The 20,285-nt window shown below is 45.7% G+C and overlaps 1 protein-coding gene across 1 annotated transcript in view; it reads left to right on the forward strand.

The window, feature by feature from the left end:
- CRISPLD2 (cysteine rich secretory protein LCCL domain containing 2) overlaps nucleotides 1–19,498 on the forward strand; it is a 31,160-nt gene extending 11,662 nt beyond the window's left edge. The window contains exons 4-15 of the mRNA XM_054640808.2: nucleotides 1,196–1,328; nucleotides 1,430–1,545; nucleotides 2,856–2,956; nucleotides 4,164–4,322; nucleotides 5,779–5,839; nucleotides 6,580–6,646; nucleotides 7,611–7,741; nucleotides 7,882–7,925; nucleotides 8,845–8,917; nucleotides 9,594–9,669; nucleotides 14,184–14,317; nucleotides 16,250–19,498. Of these exons, the coding sequence (XP_054496783.1) occupies nucleotides 1,196–1,328; nucleotides 1,430–1,545; nucleotides 2,856–2,956; nucleotides 4,164–4,322; nucleotides 5,779–5,839; nucleotides 6,580–6,646; nucleotides 7,611–7,741; nucleotides 7,882–7,925; nucleotides 8,845–8,917; nucleotides 9,594–9,669; nucleotides 14,184–14,317; nucleotides 16,250–16,304 (1,150 nt within the window). The 3' untranslated portion in view covers nucleotides 16,305–19,498. The remainder of the gene's footprint in view (nucleotides 1–1,195; nucleotides 1,329–1,429; nucleotides 1,546–2,855; nucleotides 2,957–4,163; nucleotides 4,323–5,778; nucleotides 5,840–6,579; nucleotides 6,647–7,610; nucleotides 7,742–7,881; nucleotides 7,926–8,844; nucleotides 8,918–9,593; nucleotides 9,670–14,183; nucleotides 14,318–16,249) is intronic.
- Nucleotides 19,499–20,285: the final 787 nt, after the last annotated feature.

The following is a 20,285-nucleotide window of genomic DNA, read 5'->3' on the forward strand; positions in this document are numbered from 1 at the left end:
TTTGTACAGGTAGTTTTGACACCATCTGTGCCCCCCAAGCAGCATCAGCACTGCCTCAGACTGTGATATCTGAGGCAGAGATTACACACAGGGTACAGGGGGCTTGGTGCAGGGGAAAATTGCTGCCAAAAAAGGCGGGATAGGAGTGCAGAGCACCAGCTACTCCACACCAGCTCCTGGCGGGATGTGAGTGAGGAAAAGCCCACTCACTTTCTAAGGTCTTACAGTACTGGCTGTGAGTTAGCTCCCAGATCTAGCAAATTGCCCCCTGGTAAGATAGGTACATGATGGCTTTGGGTTTAAGATGTTTGGCAAAGCCTAACTTGTGTTTACTTTCAAAACACAACTTCCCGCCAAACTAGAAGTTATTTTGTCGTTGAGTGGAAAAGTGAGAGGGCATTTCAGGTCAGCAGCGCTTGAGGATCATGTCAAACCTATAAATAATACAGAGTCAGGTCAGGCTGTGAATCTGAGGGAAAAAATCATAGAAACACACAACAGTTTGGGTTGGAAGGGACCTCAAAGATCTTTCCAGTTCCAATTCCCCAGCCATGGCAGGGACACCTTCCACCATCCCAGGGTGCTCAAGCCCTGTCCAGCCTGGCCTTGGGCACTGCCAGAGATCCAGGGGCAGCCACAGCTGCTCTGGGCACCTGTGCCAGCACCTCCCCAGCCTCACAGGAACAATTCCTTTCCAATTAAGGAGGAAGATTTTCACAGAAAGAGTGGTCAAATACTGGAATCATCTACCCAGGGAGGTGGTGGAGTCACCATCCCTTGATGTGTTTAAAAAAAGACTGGATGTGGCCCTTGGTGCCATGATCTAGTTGAGGTGTTAGAACATGGGTTGGACTCGATGATCTTGAAGGTCTCTTCCAACCTAGAAATTCTGTGATTCTAATTGCAGTGACATATCCCATCTAAGCCCTCATCTTTAACAGTTTTAAAAACTGGCTTTTTTTGTTGGTGTTGTGGTTTTTTATTATTATTATTTTGGGTTTTTTTTGGGGGGGGGTTTGGTTTTTTTTTTTTTTTTGGGGTTTTGTTGGTTTTTTTTGGTTTTTTTTTTTGGTTTTGTTTTGTTGTGTTTTTTTGGTTTTTTTTTTTTTTTTGTTTTTTGTTTTTTGTTTTTTTTTTTTTTTTTTTGAAAACTTCTACCAGAACATCCTGACTCCAGCTGCCTTTTCCCCCTCAGGTATCGATCCCCAGCCTTCCACGTGCAGTCCTGGTATGATGAGGTGAAGGATTACACATTTCCATACCCCCACGAGTGCAACCCGTGGTGCCCAGACAGGTGTACAGGCGCCATGTGCACACATTACACCCAGGTAAAGGACTCCAAGGGCTCTGCACCCACACTCCCCACATCCCCCCCCATGTCTGGAACGGGGTAATTTGCTTATTTGCAATAACCACATTTCCCTTACAGATAGTCTGGGCCACCACCAACAGGATTGGCTGTGCTGTGAATGTCTGCAAGCAGATGAATGTGTGGGGAGAGATCTGGGAGAACGCTGTCTACCTGGTCTGCAACTACTCCCCCAAGTAAGGCAGAGCAGCTGGGCTCTCTCCAGCCCTCCCAAAACTGGCAGCTGGCTTAACTAGCTCTGGGGAAGAGATTTCAGGCAGTCTAGACTGGTGGTTGTGGCTTTAAATTTTTTCTTTAGACAGCAGCACTGGGCTGGTTCAAAGCTACAGAGCGCTGCCTGGAAAACTGAATGAGAGGCTGGGGCCAGGCTGGAGCTTTGATGTGCCTGCCACGGGAAGGGAAAGGAGGAGCAGGAGATGGCCAGGATGGAGCTGGCTGCTGAGCAAGGCTTGCTCTCTGCTGTCACAGGGTGGGAAGGGATGGGGTGGTGGCGAATGCCAAAAAAACCCTGAAATAACTGCAGCAGTCAAGATTTCACCAGCTCGACGGTTTGATTAAATTTCAAAATGAAAAATCATATTTCTTTGCCTACTACATCCAGGAGAAGTTTACTACCTGGCAATGGCAGTTAAGATTTTCTGGTTTAATGGCTAATAGGAGAAACATTCCCACTCCAAGCCCTTGGCAATTTAAAACTTCAAAACAAAACAAAATAGGGAAATCTCTGTATGCAGACAGAGTGGCTTGGGGAGCACCTGACTTCAGGGGATCACTGCAGAATAATGCAAAGGAAAAAGATGTGTGAGGCTGCAGCTGTCACGTCCAGGCAGAGCTCTCTGGGTGGGTTCTCTAAGCCCCTCTCCCCATGTAGGATGAGCCCATTTTGCTCCTGGTTTGGGGGGATTTACCCACCTGCTGCTCCTGAGGGATCACAGCATCTCCCACAGAGCCCCCTCAGCAGGCTGGGAGATTCACACGTCATCCATTCAGAGCTGCTGGATGGAAAAACACTCTATTTCTGCAGTTTCTGCTTAATCTCTTCTCTCTGGCACCGGTGCACATTGTCCTCATGTAGCCTCATAGGTGGAGACAGCTGAAAGAGCATAACCCAGGAGTTTATAGGCACAGCTTAACTCCGGCTCCTGCAGCCTCCTCATCCCCTAAAACTTGCAGGACAGAAGGCCAAAATGGACTGTTGTTTCTGGGGAGCTTCTTCAGCAAAATGCAGTAATCTATTGATTTATTTCTGTTTGCTTAAGACCCTGGTGTTGATGTTGGAATGTAATATAAAAGCAATATGGCACACGATTTAAGCAAACCCCTAAAAATGTCATTTTAGAGACGGAACAAGGAGGAACATCTTTCCTACAAGGCTGGTTGTTTAGTCTCTATTTAGTTGCTCTAGGCCAGGATGATGTTTCTGGGTTTGGAGGCTTGGAAGGGTATTTGGGTGTCTGATGGGTGCCCATTTCTCCTGTGCTCCCAGGGGCAACTGGATTGGAGAAGCTCCGTACAAGACCGGCCGTCCCTGCTCCGAGTGCCCTCCGAGCTATGGAGGGAGCTGCCAGAACAACCTCTGCTACAAAGGTACCTGCTGGGGGCTTGGGGCACCTCTGGGGTGGGGAACAAGCCTGGAGCAAACCTGTGGAAGCTTCTAATTGGGACCAGCCACAGCTTCGTGCCCCTCTTAATTAGCCATCCTCAATATTCCGATGTTGGGAAACGTGGGAAATCATCAGCCACTGAAAGCAGGAATCCCTGAGCTGCTGAAAATCTGGAGCTGGGATTCAGCACGTTTTCCTGAGGAAAACAGAGCCTGGATAGGGAGAAGCAGCTGTGAGCTCCCATGGGTTTGGCCTGGGAGCTGCAGGGGGGTTTGAGCACTGGCAGGCTGGGGCAGGAGCGATCCCGTCCTGGTGGGGTTTGCTGGGGAAGAACATTTGCTGGAATGTTCTCCAGGGCTTGGCAGAGGCATCCCGGGTGGGCAGGGCTCGGCTGCCTGCCCTGCACCTTCAAGGGCCACGGGTGGAGCCTTTGCCTCCCTCTGCACCTTTCAGGGAGGGCGATTCAAGGGATGGTTTTCAGGTTTTCAGGGATGCAAAATGAACCTGGCGATTCGTGTCCCTTGGAGGAGAGGAGGGGGATCCTGAAGGGTTTTTCCTGAGCTGTGGAGTGTTTTTGGAAGAGAGGTCAGTAGGAGAAAACATATTATTAGGGTGAGCCCTCCAGCAGCAGTGCTACCCCCAGCATCTCCTGGGGCCATTTCTCTCCTCCCAAGTGTTTTCCTTCCCAGAGAGCTGGGCTCTTTGAAAACAGGGAGATTCCCTGGACAATTGCCCAAAGCTGAGGCTATTTTTTCTGCCAACAAGCATTTCTCATTTTTTATCTTGTGGGGTTTGAAGGAGGACCCCAGGGTGCAGGTGGGCTCCAGCAGGGAGAGAAGGAGGGGGATGCTCTGATGGAATATGAGCCCTTCAGCAAATTTGTGTTTTCCTCCAGAGGGAAGAGCTCAGTGGGAAATAGAGGAAGGAATAACAGCTGTTTTTTTTCACTAATTAGTGAGGATCCCTTCAAATCTTTATTGTGAGGTGCTGTAAATTCTGCTTCATGTGCAGAGGAGCAGGGGAGGAGTGTCCTGGCAATAGCCCTGAGCTGCCTCCAATGGGCATTTCTGATCTCCCAGCTGTTTAAAAGCAGATCCTTGTCCAACCAAACCATCCCCACTGAACATGAACTTGACCTGCCCACCAGTGTGAGCACACTGTGATTATTTTGAATGCCCTTTTCTGCCAAGATCACCGTTATGAAGATCCCATCATTGCTGAGACAGACGAGACCAACGAGGTGGAGATCCCGCAGGTGGCGGAGCAGAAGCCGGTGCAGTTCCACCTTCCAGAAAACAAACCCAGCAAACCCATCAAGGCCAAGAAAATCACCCCAGAATCCTACATGAGTAAGACACAGACTTTCCCTTTTTCTTTCTCTTTTTCTCTGTTTCTTTCTTTTTCCTATGGGTTTTGGAGCACCTCAGTGGGAAAGGGTGTGGGAAGTGATGAGGAGGCTCGGGGACAAAGAAACTGGGAGGATGTTTGAGTGGAGGAAAGGTGATCTGTGTGAAAATTCACTGTGTGAACATTTCAGCTGTGCAGAAAGCTGCTAGAAGTGATGAGCAAAGCTCTCAAAAACAACCTGTACCTTCTGCACATCGATCTGTAAAAGTCCTCAGTGTTTGTTTCAGTCATTTCATGGAATCCAGGAATGGTTTGGTTTGGAAGGGACCTTAAAGCCCATCCCGTCCCACCCCTGCCATGGGCAGGGACACCTTCATTTCATAGTTTGGTTCATTTCATAGTTTGGTTCATTTCATAGTTTGGTTCATTTCAGTCATTTCATGGTTTGGTTTGGAAGGGACCTTAAAGCCCATCCCATCCCACCCCTGCCATGGGCAGGGACACCTTCCCCTGTCCCAGATTGTTCCAAGCCCTGTCCAGCCTGGCCCTGGGCTCTGCCAGGGATCCAGGGGCAGCCACAGCTGCTCTGGGCACCTCCCCATCCTCTCAGGGAACAATTCCCAATTCCCAATCTCCCATCCCTCCCTGCCTCTGGCAGTGGGAGCCATTCCCTGTGTCCTGTCCCTCCATCCCTTGTCCCCAGTCCCTCTCCAGCTCTCCTGGAGCTCCTTTAGGCCCTCTGAGCTCTCCCTGGAGCCTTCTCCTCTCCAGGTGAGCACCCCCAGCTCTGCCAGCCTGGCTCCAGCTCTCAGAGCATCTCTGTGACCTCCTCTGACTGACTCCAGCAGTCCATGTCCTCCTGATCTCAATAAAATATCAACGTGCCAAAAGTCCCCTCAATCAGTAATACATTTAGGAAATATTGGTTTTATTTCACCTTTAAGAAACTCTACACTCAGCACTTACTCTTCTTCACAACTTTTCTGGGGTTTATGGCTTGTTTCCTCTTTATTTCTTGCTGGGGAATATTTCTGAAGTTGTTTGTGGAGCTGCTGGTGCTTCCTGAGTTGTTTTCCAACCGCTGTTAATTAAAAGTCACTTATTGAGAAAACAAGGTGGGGCGAGCCAGAGGGGCCTTTTCAAGTTTATCAGCCAGCATCTGGAGAGTCTGTAATTAAAAGGAGAATGAGAGCTCTGAGTGCAGACCTCGGGCTGTGAATCAAAGCCTTCAGCTGTCAGCTGCATCTTCCTCGCGAATATTCCAAAGACACCTGTCTCAGGTGAAGGGCTAAGGAGGCACCAACTGCTCCAGGCTGGATAAAATCAGATTTTATCTTGCTGCACCAAAGACCTCCAGGGAAGATGTGTGGAGCTTGCTTATTTCTGTAGCTCAAGAGCAGGCTGAGCAATTTCCTTTTTAAAAAAATGTATTTATTTGATTTTTTTTTTCCTCCCCAGCACAAGTCATTACCTGTGAAACCAAGATGAGAGACAAATGCAGAGGCTCAACGTGCAACAGGTAGGGTTTTGTTGATACTACTTGGAGTGCTGAGGGGAAAAGTAAATAAATATTTACTATTTATTGCTATAAATTATTTATAATAAATAATAATATTAAAATAATATTATTACTAATATATAATATTTTAAATAAATATTTATGTTTTATTGCTAGATATTACTCAATTCTTGCAAACACAGGATAGGTTGCACTACATATTTTTTTTGTGACTCTCAAGGTAGATCTCTTTAGGAAAAGCCCCAAAACCCAACAAAAAAAATCCCCCTAAATTTCTCTTAATTCAAGCCTGCAGCCAAGCCTGGCAATAAGGTGATTTGCATGATTTTACTCAGCCATGAAGAGTTTCAACCCACTGTTTCAGGTGTCAAAAATAATTTAATGAATATTGGCAGAGTCATTTTTTTGAGCCTTTTTCATGCATTCCACTGCTGCCCGAGGCAGACCAATAATTCATGGCTTGTCCCCTCCCAGCCAGTCCAGAACTTCTGGTTAAGGTTTCTGCAGAGAACAGGACAGTTTATCACTTGGAGAAAAACCAAATCCACAGAACCTAAATATTGGTCGGGCTCTTAAGGAGGGTGGAGCAACTGTTTTAAAAAAGCAGCTATTTTGCAATCTTGTTTTTAAAACAGGAGAGCTACGTGAAATGAATGGAATGACTATTAAGCGAAATAGAGTCAAAGTCTGTTTTTCTTGAATTGTTTTTCACCACCCTCAAAGATAAATATCTTTACTAGGTATTTGTGCCCAGCTGGCTGCTTGTACAGTAAGGGAAAGATCTTTGGAACATTTTATTATGAAAGTGTAAGTACCTTTTAATAGCTCCTGGATGTAATTTGTGGGAGGCAGTGGGAATGACAGAAATGGGGAATGCCAGCCGTTCTGCTGTAATTTGGCTTTTCATCCTCTCCGGTTGTGGTGCTGTAAAATGGTGCTAATAAGGATTATCTGCATTTTCCTCATCTTGCTGTTGAAAAAAGGGACAGAGTCTGGGAAGGCAAAGTGGCTCCAGATGTGATTTTGTCAGGAATTGTCCTTAATGAGGACACCCATGGAAAGTGAGGGATGAGCATTAATAGGCAGCTCCTACAAAGATGCCTTTGCTCCTGTGGGCAGCTGTCACCTGAACAGAAACTTTATATAAAAACCACTGTTAAATTTTTTAGCTAAATAATATTTTGCTTGATCTTAAATTAGTAAGATAATTTATAAATAAAGCATAGCACCACTTTCCCATCAAAACTGCTTTTGGGGTGAAGGAGGTTGGAAGATAAAAGGGTTTTTTTGGGTAAAATCAGGTTTTCTTTCCCTGTTCCAACTGTTGGTGCGTGACTGCATCACCCCTGATGTGTCTTTGCCCTGGAAATTCTGTGATTGCAGACACCCAACCCCTCCAAGTGGCGTCAGCAGAAATATTTTGGGTTTGAATATTTTCTCGAGAACTGGAAATATTTCAGACTGGTCGCTCACTTCCAACACTGCTTTTCCTCTAAATTGTATTTAAATGTATGGTTTTGTTATTTGAAAAATATAAAATCTTGCCATTCAACCAGGCAGTGCTTAAAATAATAGTAATAAAAGAATCTGTATTGGGAGAGGAAGATTTAACAACCAGATTCCAAAGGAGTGTACTCAGCTTATTTTCTACTTGGTGCTCTGGTGGTGGTTTCATTTCTCCTCTGTTTTTCACGTAGCAGTTGGGCAGCGTTGCTCTGTGAATGGGATTTATTGGATTTGATTCATTTCACATCTATTTATCTCCTGTCAGTCCTCCAGCATATGTCGTGCTGCAATCCACTATGGAATCCTGGACAACAAGGGAGGGCTGGTGGATATCACCAGGAAAGGGAGGACACCTGCTTTTGTGAAGTCCACCAGGAACGGTGTGGAGTCATTCAGGTACTGCCCTCACCAAAAGCTGTTGGTATTACCTTTAAAAACAAGCAAATATTCAGTCATTGTTGCTCTCATGGAGACACAGTGGTCCAAATAATTCTACTCTGCTTATTTTATTTTTTTTTTGTTTGCTTGTTTTACAGGAAAAGCAAACCTTCAAATGCATTCATGGTTTCCAAAGTCACAAGTAAGTTTTAAATATTGAGGGGGGAAAAAAATATATGTTGCTGGAGTTTTATGGGATACTTGAAAACCTCATTCCTTTCAGGGCTCTTTGTCATTTCCAGTGGTTGTGTCAAATGGTTCTGTGCCACAGCCAAACCCTGGAGTGGTGGTCTGGGGGGATCAGAGCCTCAGAGTGACTGCCCACCCACCCTGGGCAATTCCTCCACCACCCACCTCATTTTCCTGGGGGGAAGGTAGAGAAATAGGTGAAAATGGGCCAATTCCAGCAGCATCTCCTGCTGATGGATCATGGGGGGGTCCAGGCTTCAGCTGCTGATAGTGAAGGGGTGGAAGTTGAGCCATCCATCTTCAAAAGCTTCAGTCACTTGTCAACTCTTATAAAAACTGAAAAGAAAAAAAAAAATAGTGGCTAATGTCCTAGTGCAGTAATGAAATGAAAAACACAATACATGTGAAATTAGTTTTTAACAGTGAGTCATCACATTTCTGATGGGCACATAAATATACACTGCTCTACTTTTTAAACAATTCAGACTTTCTGAATATCTTTGCAAAATTCCTCCAGTGCAGAACCATCCTTTTGATGAAATCCACCCCAGCCCCTCTCAGGGAGAGCTGCAGGTGTCAGGATATTTGGGCTCCACATCTGGAGCTGTGGCAAACCCAGGTGTTGTGGATCAGCTGCTTGTCTCTTCTGAAAGCTGTGACCTTTTCGAGGCCACACTGCAGTGGCCTTAAAAATCTCCAGGATTCCTGCTGGGGAGCAGCTCAGCCCCATCCTGGGATCCTGCTGCTGGAGCAGCTTTCCCCCTGGTGCTCAAGGGTCCCACCTAATGCATTGCGTGGCTCTGACTTGTGTTTTCTTCAGCAGCCTGAGCTTTTGGGTCTAATAATTTGCCTTTCCACGTTTATCTTGGCAGCACAGACTCTGGATTGTTACACCACAGTAGCTGAGCTGTGCCACTTCAAAAAGCCAGCGAGCCACTGCCCAAGGTAACACAAATCTGGGTTAAAAACCTCTGTCCTAAGGGAGGGGCAGCTTAACAGAGGTGCTGAGGGCCCTGAATTTGAGGGCTGGTGGGAGAAGAGCTGATCATACTGGTTGAACTGGAGGAGGGGGTTGGGAATGGGGTGTTTCCTCCTGCCACTGTGCTTTTCTTAGCATCACTGTAGAAAATTCACTTTATGTTTTTGGATGGCTTCAGTAAGATATCAGCCAGGCTGCACAATCCTGTCCCAGCACACTCTCATGTGTGAGTGTGCAAATGCACACTCTTTGTCTTTTTCCTTCTGCATTTGCTGGGTTTTGGATGTTTTTGGATGTTTTCCTTTCCACCTTAAAACATGGAAGAAGTTCGTTCTGGAAACTGTGCAGGAGTAAGTGACAGGGCAGGAGGGCACAAACACATGCAGAGATTTATGTGCACAGAATTGAGCAAAAATACAGGTAATCCCCCTTGAAAGGGTCATAAAAGACCAACCCCTCTTCTCCTGGTCCAAATCCCTCTATTTGCAGCTCTGCAGCAGCAACCAAATGTCATCTGAGGGGAGCGAATAATCAAATTCACTGTTGCCACCTGCAGACCAGATGCAGGCACTCGAAATCTCCCAGGAATGCAGCTGGCCTTCCTGTGCAGCCCTGAATCAATCTGCATTCATTGTTTTCCAGGATTTACTGCCCTGCCCACTGCAAGGACGAGCCCTCGTACTGGGCGCCCGTGTTCGGCACCAACGTCTACGCCGATGTGAGTCCAAACCTCTCCCTGCCCATCCTGACTGCCCTGTCCCACAGCTGGGCTCACTCTGGGCATCAGGGGAGAAATTCAAACTCTTTTGTGGTTATTCCATGTGGGGATGGGCAAAAGGGGGTGAGAGATGGGGTCAGCAGGCTCGGGGAGCCCTTTTGGTCTCCATACACTGATTTATTTGGAAGGGTTGGGATGTGTCGCTCCACAACTCCTTGAGTTGGGTTTGGTGAGCCCTTCTACTCTCCAGCACTGACTGCTTCCTAAAGAATTGGTCATGGCCCCTGAGATTTGGTCACATCCCTTAACCTCCCCAAGCCTTTGGGCTCTGGCTGTGAAATAATGGTTGTACTTGTTTAAAGCATTTTGGGAATTATAGGTGAGCACCAAAGGGCTTTTATTCCATCCTATCACACTATAGAGCTGACAGAAAAAGACCTCTCTCTCCCCTTTTCTCCTCTTTCTGGGAGATGGACAGCTTCTGAGCAGCCAGGACAGAGCTCAGAGCAGTGGAAAGAAAGAAAGTGTGTGAGCTGCTTTTATGGGTTTGTTTTTCTGAGCTTTGCTCGTGGGGATGAGCAGAGAATCGATGCTAAAACTAGGCAGAGTCATTTTCTTGAAATCTCTTAGTATTAGGCCTCTAAAAACTGGGTCTCAATGTTTTTCCATTTGTGGGTGTCTGGTTATTTTGGTTTTTTTCCTCATTTTCTGTTTTCCATCGGGGGCTGTGTTCAGGAATGCCAGCTCCCTGGCTGCCCTGTAGCCTGTAGGATCCTGGTTTAGAAAACCTGGGGAAAGCAGTCAGCAGATTGTGGACCCCCAGCTTCAGGTCACCCTGGAGCTTTGCAGACTGCTGAGAAAATCCATCCTGCAGGAATCATACAGTAATTTGGAGAAAGCAATTTCAAAAAAAAAACCAAAACAACCCCACACTATTTTTAATTTTGCTCAAGACGAATTTTTTTTTTGAAGGAAGAGCTGCACAAACAGGTTATCCTGGACTAGCTCACAGGCAAATCCATGGAGCAGCTGCCTCCCTGCAGTACCTGCCTCCTGCATGCTCCCACCTGCAGGAAATGGGAAATAGTTTTGTCTTTTTTACAGAGGACAAACCTCCCTCAGATCAGCCCTGAACAGGGCCTGTGATTACAAAGGAATTAGGTGAGGAGCAGCATCCCAGGCTGGCACTGCACTGACGCAAAAGGATTAGTGTCCTTTAATGAACCCATTTCCTACTCTCCCTCCTGGGTATTGTTTCAGAAACGGGGGCATGGATGATGGCTTGGGAGAAAAACAAAAAACAATAGTAATAAAAAAGTATTTGGCCACTTCCTCGAGGGTTTGGTTAACCTTTTTTTGGACTACTGTGCTAAGCAGGGTGATGTGGAGGTGCCAGGAAAGAACTGAGGTTGGTGGCAAAGCAGGTGGCACAAAGAGTTTGAGGTGACTCTGAAGGCTGCTGCAAAAAGGGAGAGGTGGGACGCTGGGAATGCTCAGAATGGGAAGTTGAGAAGAGAAATAACCACACCACACAAGGAGAATTTGGGGAAAGGCTTTTCCCAGGGAGAAAGGCCTGTGCAGGATGCTGGGAATTAACCCAAGCCCACTGCTGGTGAATAATTAAAGCAGGCAATGAGCTGGATGAGACAAGTGCTGGTCTTCTGGGAGGGCTTTGGGAAACCAACTTCGTGTCTAGTGTGGCACCTTCATGGCCCTGGGGGCACCTGGGCTCCAAATGAATCTTCTTAAATAAGCTGCCTAAAAGACAATGAAGCATTTATCCTCATTTCCAGTCTGCACTTTGCTTTAAAAAAAAGTTCAGGGACTTGTTTGTGGGGAAATTAGTAAGGCTGTGGAACAGGGACCTAGAGGGGACTTGAATTTTGGGGTAAATGAAAAAATGCAAGAAATATGCAATGGTAAAAGTGGACAGGCCTGGTTCTGGGGTGACCATAGAGCCATGGAATGGTTTGGGTTGGAAGGGTCTCCAAAGCTCATCCAGTTCCATCCCCTGCCATGGGCAGGGACATTTTCCATAGACCAGGGTGCTCCAAGCCCTGTCCAACCTGGAGCTGTGGGAACAGCCAGGGATCTTTATGGAGGTTGTAAAAGAGCTTTTGACTTCCGTGAGACTCTCATTTGTCACTCTGCCTGGCTCCTGGTGTGACATAATCCTGCAGGGGAAACCCATCCCATCCCTGCCCAGGAACCCTGTGGAGCCAGGAAAGGGAACAGCTGCCCATGTTTGAGATAAGGCTTTATCCACAGTTGTGCAGTGATTGCTTGGAGGAGAATGGATGATGGATGGGTGGATGGATGGATGGATGGATGGATGGATGATGGATGGATGGATGATGGATGGGTGGATGGATGGATGATGGATGGATGATGGATGGATGGATGGATGATGGATGGATGATGGATGGATAATGGAGGGATGGATGGATGGATGGATGGATGGATGGATGGATGGAGGGATGGATGGATGGAGGGATGGATGGAGGGATGGATGGATGGAGGGATGGGTGGATGGATGGATGGATGGGTGGATGGGTGGATGGGTGGATGGATGGATGGATGGATGGATGGATGGATGGATGGATGGATGGATGGACGGCCTGCACAGAGGCAGGAGTTTGTCACCAGAGCAAACTGAGTTGGGAGTCAGCTCCCAGGAGATATGAACTTAATGATTAAATCAGTCACACTAGTGAGGAAATTCTGGGTGATTAAGCTCATAGTCAGAGAACATTGTTAATGACCCACTATAAAATGTGTTGTCATTTTATGGTGTGTGCCCTGGGGCTCATTTCATCAGGAATTGGTCTCCAGAGCATCCCAAGGGGCTTCACCATGGAAAACTGTTTTATTGCCCATGCTGCTGTACTCCTGAACCTTATTCTTGTAATATCTCATCTTCCAAAAGCTCTGCAATTAATTAATCAAAGCACAGCGTGGCCTGGGACATGAGAGGGCTGCAATCCAACAGAGTGATAAGAGGAGGTTTGGGGTAAATCTGTTGGTCAGAGCTTTGAGTGAGCGGCGGAACAGCAAGTCCTGGAAAAAAAAATAACAGGAATGCTTTGAAAAGAACATTGTTCAGGATGTCTCCCAGTGGAGAGTGCTGCAAATTGATCCAGGACAGTTTAATTTTATGAGCCAGTTTTAGATTTATAGATTTCCCACCACATATTAGGGCAAATTCACTGCATATCTTCCAAACACAGCATTCCCTTGCTCCATTGACCATATATAGAAGCAAAATGCCAAACCAGCACTCAAAACTCTGAGGGTTGCCAAGAGATAGGCCATCCAAAGTGATAAATATATATATAGGGGACAAGAGCTGCCATATATGGCTGTGGCAGGGAGGCAGCATGGGCTGCATCCTACTTACACAACGGGAACAGTTGCACTTGGCACTGGTTTTGTGGTACTTGGATTTTTAGCAATCAGGGCATTTCTGGGCTTGGGATTTTCACCTGCTGCAGTTTTGCTCTGCAGAGTTGGTTTTTCCTTTCTGTTCTTCCAGCTCGCTGCATGTAAACCCTGCAAAGAGCTGATGGCCAAGTTTACACTATCCCTCAGCTTTCTGTGCTTTTGCTCCCTTTTTCTGGATGCTTTGGGGACTTAGTCATCAGTTGTTGCTGGTTTGTGTTCCTCCAGCTCTTCTGGCTCTGCACATCTGGGATGTGCAACAGAGAAGCTTTGGTCTTTCCAGAAGTGTAATCTCCCTCCACATTTGGTGCTGTTTAATGGGGTAATGCCCATCCAAAAACTGCACCAGACAAAGGGGGCAGCCCTTCTATCTTTCCTAGAAAGAAGGATGTGAGCTGTCCCAGATAATTAGTGATCATTTACCTTAATTCAGGAGGAGCATTTGCATTCCAAGCAATTGTGTGAATAACCTTTGCTGTCAGTAGCACAGGGTTTCACCTCAGAGGTTTCTCTGGTGCAGTCCCAAGAGGCACTGGCTGGAAAATTGTCCTCAATTCAGTCTTGGCCCTCAATAAGGTAAAGAAGCGTGGGTTTGGGCTGACATTTGGAAGGAATTGTTCCCTATGAGGGTGGGGAGGCCCTGGCAGAGGTTTTCCAGGGAAGCTGTGGCTGCCCCATCCCTGGAAATGTCCAAGGCCAGGTTGGATGGGGCTTGGAGCAGCCTGGGACGGTGGAAGGTGTCCCTGCCCATGGCGGGGATGGAACTGGAAAGATCTTTAAGGTCTCTTCCAACCCAAACCATTCCATGATTCTGTGATGATCTCACAGGGGCAGCTCCACCTCAGAACAATGGAAAATCTGCTTCTCCTCTGTGGTGATGGTGGATCTTCTTTCACCCAGAGATTACGACATACCCACAAGATCTAGTCCCAAGTTTGTCCAAAAGAGGGACAAAACTGTTCCATAACTGTTTCTTTGTCTATTCCCTGTTTTTTTCTTGGTGCTGATGGAATTGATAAGTCTTCGTAAATAAAATATAGACAGTGCTTAAGTCAAAACAATTAAATATTTTCCAGAGCTCCAGTATCTGCAAAACTGCAGTGCATGCAGGGGTCATTTCAGATGAAAGAGGAGGCTTTGTGGACGTGATGCCTGTGGAGAAGAAGAAAACCTACGTGGGCTCCTTAAGGAACGGCGTCCAGTCAGAGAGGTGGGATCTCCTTCCCGTGCACTTCCCTCTTCTTTTCCGGAGTTTTCAGCTGCCTGGGAAGGTCAGCAGATATCAGCTGGACAGGCTTGGGAAGAAGTGGCTTCCCAGTGCCACTGTGAGTTGTGGCAGCCAGGCAAATGGAGCGTGTTGTCCTCGCCCAGCCAGGAGCTGCGCTCAGGCTGCTGTGAAATGTTGTTAAGCAAACCTTGTTGGATTTTGTCACAGCACAAGTCCATGCTAATACGTTTGCTGTGTGTTTAACACATCAGGAGGTAAGCACAGGTATTGCCAGCTGTCAGCCCAGGTCATGATTTGGGTTTTGTAATTTGGATTTCCGTTCAATTCTGGGTGTGGGATTCATTTGTTCATTCGTGTCCTCTATTCTCTTTGAAAGAAGTAAATTAACTTCTTGAGACATGATCGAACACTTTTTGAAGATTAATTTGCCACCCTTGTAGGTTTTTTGTAGTTTCTCCAGGGCCAACCATGCTGGTTTCAGTGACCAATTGCAAATCTGTGCTTCCAGCATCCTGCACTTCCTCATGACCACAACAATGCAGTCACAGCTCATCCACTCCTTCCTAATTTGAGACTTCCCTTCCAATCTGTTTTGTGTTTTTTCAGGTATTGGTGTGATGGCACTGATTTCTCAGGGCTATCTTCACAAGTACAACATTTCCCACAGTTAGGGAGGTTTTTGGTCACTGCTAACTCTGTCTGCTCTGTGCAGTTCTTCTTTTATAAAGAGTATAAGGAATTTTATCAAGTTTGCTGGTTTTATCCTAACAATGGATATTCCAGAGTGATTTAGAGCATCTCAAGAAATAAAAGCAGACTAAGACAGGAAAGCTATAGCTGTTAAATATGGGGGTTTTAATATAGATTACCAGGGTCAGCATTTTCCAAGTGGAAAACTTGGATTTAGGTGAAAAACCTCCTGTTTCTTTGAATTCTTTTTATCTCAGTCTTGCTTTCACTTATCTTTTATACCTAAAGACAACTTTTTACTGGGATGGCAAACTGTGCCCTAGCTCAGAATAAATCCCACCCCTCTCAGGGATGAGCAATGTGAGCAGCCAGGGTTGATCTGGAGGGTGAGGGAAACCAGAGACCTTCTCACAGTGGGGATTAAGGTTTGGAAAGTGTTATTTACACTCAGCAATAAGGAGCAGCCTCATGCTGTGAGATCCACCAGACAGTGAAACAGCTTTTCCAAGATTAAGGTGAACCCTCACCCTTTAGGACTCTGGAAATAACCCTGGGTAAAGACACACACCCAAACAGGTATGGGAAAAGGCTTCCTTCGGGATTTACTGTGTCCTTACACTTGTTGCAATGTTTATTTTGTGGGAAAATGAAATTTTGTATTTTTCCTGGGTTTTTTCAGTGCTGTAGGACCTGGGAATAGAAACACCCCCTTTCCCCATGCACAGAGTCACCCCAAGCAGCTCGGAGTCAGAGCAGCTGGGGACACCTCTGCAGGTTTAAAAGGAATATCTGTATTTATTCTCATTTAACATGAGCTGATGGGGCCATTCCCACTCCCAGCACTAGGAGCCAAGCCAGACAGGCCCTGGGAACCTGCCAGCCTATTTGACAGCAGTTTTTTTTAGGAAAACATATTCCTCTTTATGCATGAATCTCTGCACAAGGGAGCACAGTGTTCCTTGGATAAAAGCTGGGGCTGTAAGAGAACCTGTTGTCTTCCAGCTCCTTTTTTTTTTTGGCATTAGCACTACAGATTTGGATTGAAAACATAAAAAAAAAAAGGTGCAACCATGGATTTGTGCCACTTCTTTCTCATCCTTTATCTTTCTCCTGCTCCTGGTTGGAAAGAGATAGGGGAAACTCAGAGCTGCCTGTTTGGGTCTGTGTTGTGTTCACTTGATTCATTCCATGTTTGTTTTCTTTTCCTCTTTTCTTTGTCTCCAGCTTGAAGAACCCTTCAGATGGGAATGCCTTCCGAATCTTTGCTGTGAAGCAGTAAAAAGCCCCCAGGGAAGGTGCAGGTTCCTTTGGGAGAGCTCTCTGTTGATCTCCAGAGACGCCAAAAGCTCCTCTGAACGGCATCAGCTCTGCCCGTACCCTCCTTGCCCATCTCCTTCAGGGAATTCCAAAAGAAAAGGGGAAAAAAAAAAAAAGAAAAACCCCAAAAAAAGACCCCAGGTTCTGACTCAGCTGTTGGCATCTCATCGCACCCGTGCAGCGTTGTATCTTTTTGTCTCGTGTTTTTTGTTTCTCTAGGGGCATTCAGCGACCATAAACTGTTCTAAGTTTCGTTTTACCAGAGGTGTTGCTACACAGGATGGTGGTGGCTCCATGGGCAGCAGATTCAGGGATCTCAGCCTGGCCCTGGATGGTGTTTTTAGGGTGTGAAGCTTCTCCTGGGATGGGTGTGAGGATGAGCAGACTCGGGAGTGAGCGGCTGTCCAGGTGCTGGGCACTTTGAAATGAGAAACTCATTGAAAAATTGCATTGTCTGGGGACAGGATGGGCTTTGACAGAGTGATTTTGTGTGTGTTGGGTGGCTTCTGTGCAAAAAAGCATAAAAAGTGGTGTTTCCCCACTGAGGTGACGTGCAGCAGCTGTGTGAGGCTGCTGGGTACCTCAAACGATGGGGCTTGGGGATGCTCTTGGCAGCCAAAATTAAAGTTTTGTGGGCCTGGAGCAGGGTGTAAAACGGTGGCAGAGATCCTCACTGCAGAAAATGAGGCCACCAGATCATCCAAAGAGCAGGTTTGGTGTTTGCTGGTCAAACACTCCCAGGTATTTTGGCAACCTCTGAGCAGTCAGAGAATTGGGGCTCCTGTGCTGGCACATCTCATCCTATACTCCACGCCATAACTTCAGTTAAATGCAGTGTATTGGTTTATACAGCAGTGCTGGTTGTTTTATAGTAGTTGAGTAGTGATAAAATTAATCTAATTTCTGCTAGGAATGGTTGCATCTGTAGGAAACAGGTTCACTTTCCCTTTGTGAAGCTCCTTGTGGCGTACGCAGTTCTGAGACTTTAATGATGCAGCATAAATTGGGGTAGATTAATTTTTCCAAGAATTTCCAAATGTGAAGCCAACACAATGCTGTACCTACCTGTGAGTATTTGATATCCAGGATGGTGGGTTTTGCAAAACTCATAAGGTGTTGTAATGGTGTTATTCCATATTTTGATATTTTTGTCTTGACGTGCACCCAAATGCATTTCAAAGAGAAGGGCTCAGCATGAGCTGCCCTTTTAAGGCAGAAGGACATGCTCTGCTTCATATTGGAAATGAATTTTTGTGATTGGTCTAAACACAAATCTGGTGGGTTTTTGATAGAGACACATGCAGTAACTTCATCAGTCATGAGAAGACAAAGCCATCAGAGGTTCTTCAGTTTTTGTAAATGTGCAGTCCTTCCATTCAATAACTGAATTGTAATATTGGATAACAAATGGGAAAATATTTCCCTCTATTTGGCAGATGTTTCACTGCTGCTCTTAGGCCCAGAACATGTTTGGTTTAATCTAGACAGACATAAGCATTTCTATGATTAAATTCTTTAATTCTGTAAACACCATGAAATTAGCAAGGAAATGGCATTTAAATGACATTTATCGTTCAGTTTGTCCCACCACTGGGATTTATTTCTCCATAAAATCTGAATTTGGAAAGAAACCTTTTGTAAAACCTGAAATTGAAGCTGCATTTCACTGTCTCCAAAAATGCTGCACAGAAAAGCCACTTTTGGGGTGGATAGAGAGAAGTGAGCCTTCAAAGTGTCATCTTTGTTTATGTAGTATTGTCGTCCAAGGTGTACAGTATTGACTTTAGATAGGAAAACTGAACCATTTCCTTTTCTTACTAAATAAATTGGTGTTAAAACCAGCTGGAACATATCCTAGAAAAGCTGCTGGTTGGGAGCATTTGAGATGTTGGCAGTGAGGAGAAGCTCCCCCGTTTCTGCCCGCTGTGAAGTGTTGGGGTGAGCGTGGTCTGGTTCCAGCCCATCCAGAACTGCAGCAAGAATCTGGGACCAAATCCCAGAATCCTGGGCCAAATGGGCTGGGAATGGAACTGGAGATAGTGAGAGGTGCAGTCAGGTTCATGGGGACTGCAGGAGCACATAAAACACCTCGACTCTAGTGTGGGATCCATGAAAATTACGGATGGAAGGTGATGGAAAGGACTGTGAGGGCTCTTGGAGTAAAACCCAGGGGATTACTGAGAGCACATAAAAATCCAAACAGCTGGGGATGTGCCTAGGTGACAGAAAAGGGACAGGGGAAGGGTTATTATTCCAACAGAAATATCCTAAAATGCTTAATTCAAGTTACAATTGCGTATTTTTATCTTCAGCCAACTGGTTTGGATTTTTAGAAACCGATGTTAATTTAAGACTGTATCTGTTTATTTTTGTATTTGTTGTACAAAAGAGAAATTGTGACTTTACTACACAAATATTTTTCGAGGTCCTGGGTGCTATTAATTTAAACATACCTCCCCCAGAATTAGGGGTGATCAGGTCCTCCAAGGCAGTCATGACCTATCAATGACTTGCAATCATGCGTGCTAGCTATTCATGAATAGGTGGGACAGTACCAGTTTTTTAGCCAAATATTGACAGATTTTATTTCTGATACCAAGACATTTCTCAGCCTGCTATATTTCAGTGCAGCTTAAAGATGCATCACGTCTGTATCTCACCAGGCCCTCTCCTCCTCAGCCCCAGCTCAGCATCCAGGTGCAGCCAAAGCTGGTGCTGCCTGGTTGTGCTTTTCCAATAATTTGGGGTTTGGAAGCAATGGCTTGGTCATTGCAGAACACCTGGCTCAGCCCAACCTCCAGGAAACACAACCAGGGTGAAATCCAGAGCCTTGGCTCCACTCATTCCTTATTTTAAGACTTCCAGCCAACAGCTGGTTGAGGAGGCTCCAGTTTGTCACTTGTGCAGTCAAAATATTTAGGGCCAGTTCATAGAGTTGCTTTCCTTTTTTTTTTTTTTTCTATGAAAAATGGTGTATTTTACTTCCTATGTATAAAAGTTACTTGTAAATTTTTGTGTGCCTTTGCATGTTTTCCAAGGGGCCGTGGTTGTTTATAAACTAGATTTTTTTTTTTTTGGTCTAAATACAGAATTGTAAAATATCTTTTCTTCCCTACCCTTCCATTTTCTTTTGATTTCTGATTTATTTGTGAAATAAAACCTTCCCAGAATGAATGCTTCCCTTGTCTTTAATGCTCAGCCAGAGCTGAGACACTAGAGTGTCCCCTGGAGACTCCAAATGAGATTGGGATGTGCAGAGCCTGTTCCACAAACAAATAAACTGCCCAGTGCCCAGGCATCAAAAATAAGAGGTATTCTTAGTGAAACAAGTAAGGGAAAATCACTGCCTGTCTTTGAATCCCTGCAACATAAGGGCTGAGTTAGATTAATGGGTTAGAAATAGTGTTTCATGATTTAGTGCTGCAAAATACAAGAGAGGTGAACTCCTCCCCACCTGAGCAGGCTGGTGTGAATTCATTTTTTGAAAGGAAAAGTATTCAGATTTTGCAATTCCCTTTGAAATTTTCTCCAGGCTCATCCTTGCTGACAGCACCACAAATCAAACCAGGATTTTTCCTGGTAATCCAACCCCATTTGGTTAAAGGAGCAACACAGGGAGGTTCATAACTCATCCTCCAGACAATGAGCACCAGATGGGTTTTGACCAAAAATATGGGCTGGGCCATGGGATGGGGTCCTGATTGACCAGGCCATGAAATTTGTGTTTTTCATTACCTATACAAGAGGATTAATGTTAAATCCAGAGATGTTTGCTTTACTTCAGGGCTGGGTTGATGCAGTTCTGGTTGAACAATATTTCCCTGTAAATCCCAGCCTAGGACTGACGAGATTATTAATTAATTATTAATACCTCATTATTGCCCTGCCAGTGATTTCTGTCAAAGGCAAGTTTCATGGGTGCTCCTGCATGCTCTGCAATTCC

Source organism: Agelaius phoeniceus, chromosome 12 (assembly GCF_051311805.1).
Source record: "Agelaius phoeniceus isolate bAgePho1 chromosome 12, bAgePho1.hap1, whole genome shotgun sequence".
NCBI lineage: Eukaryota > Metazoa > Chordata > Aves > Passeriformes > Icteridae > Agelaius > Agelaius phoeniceus.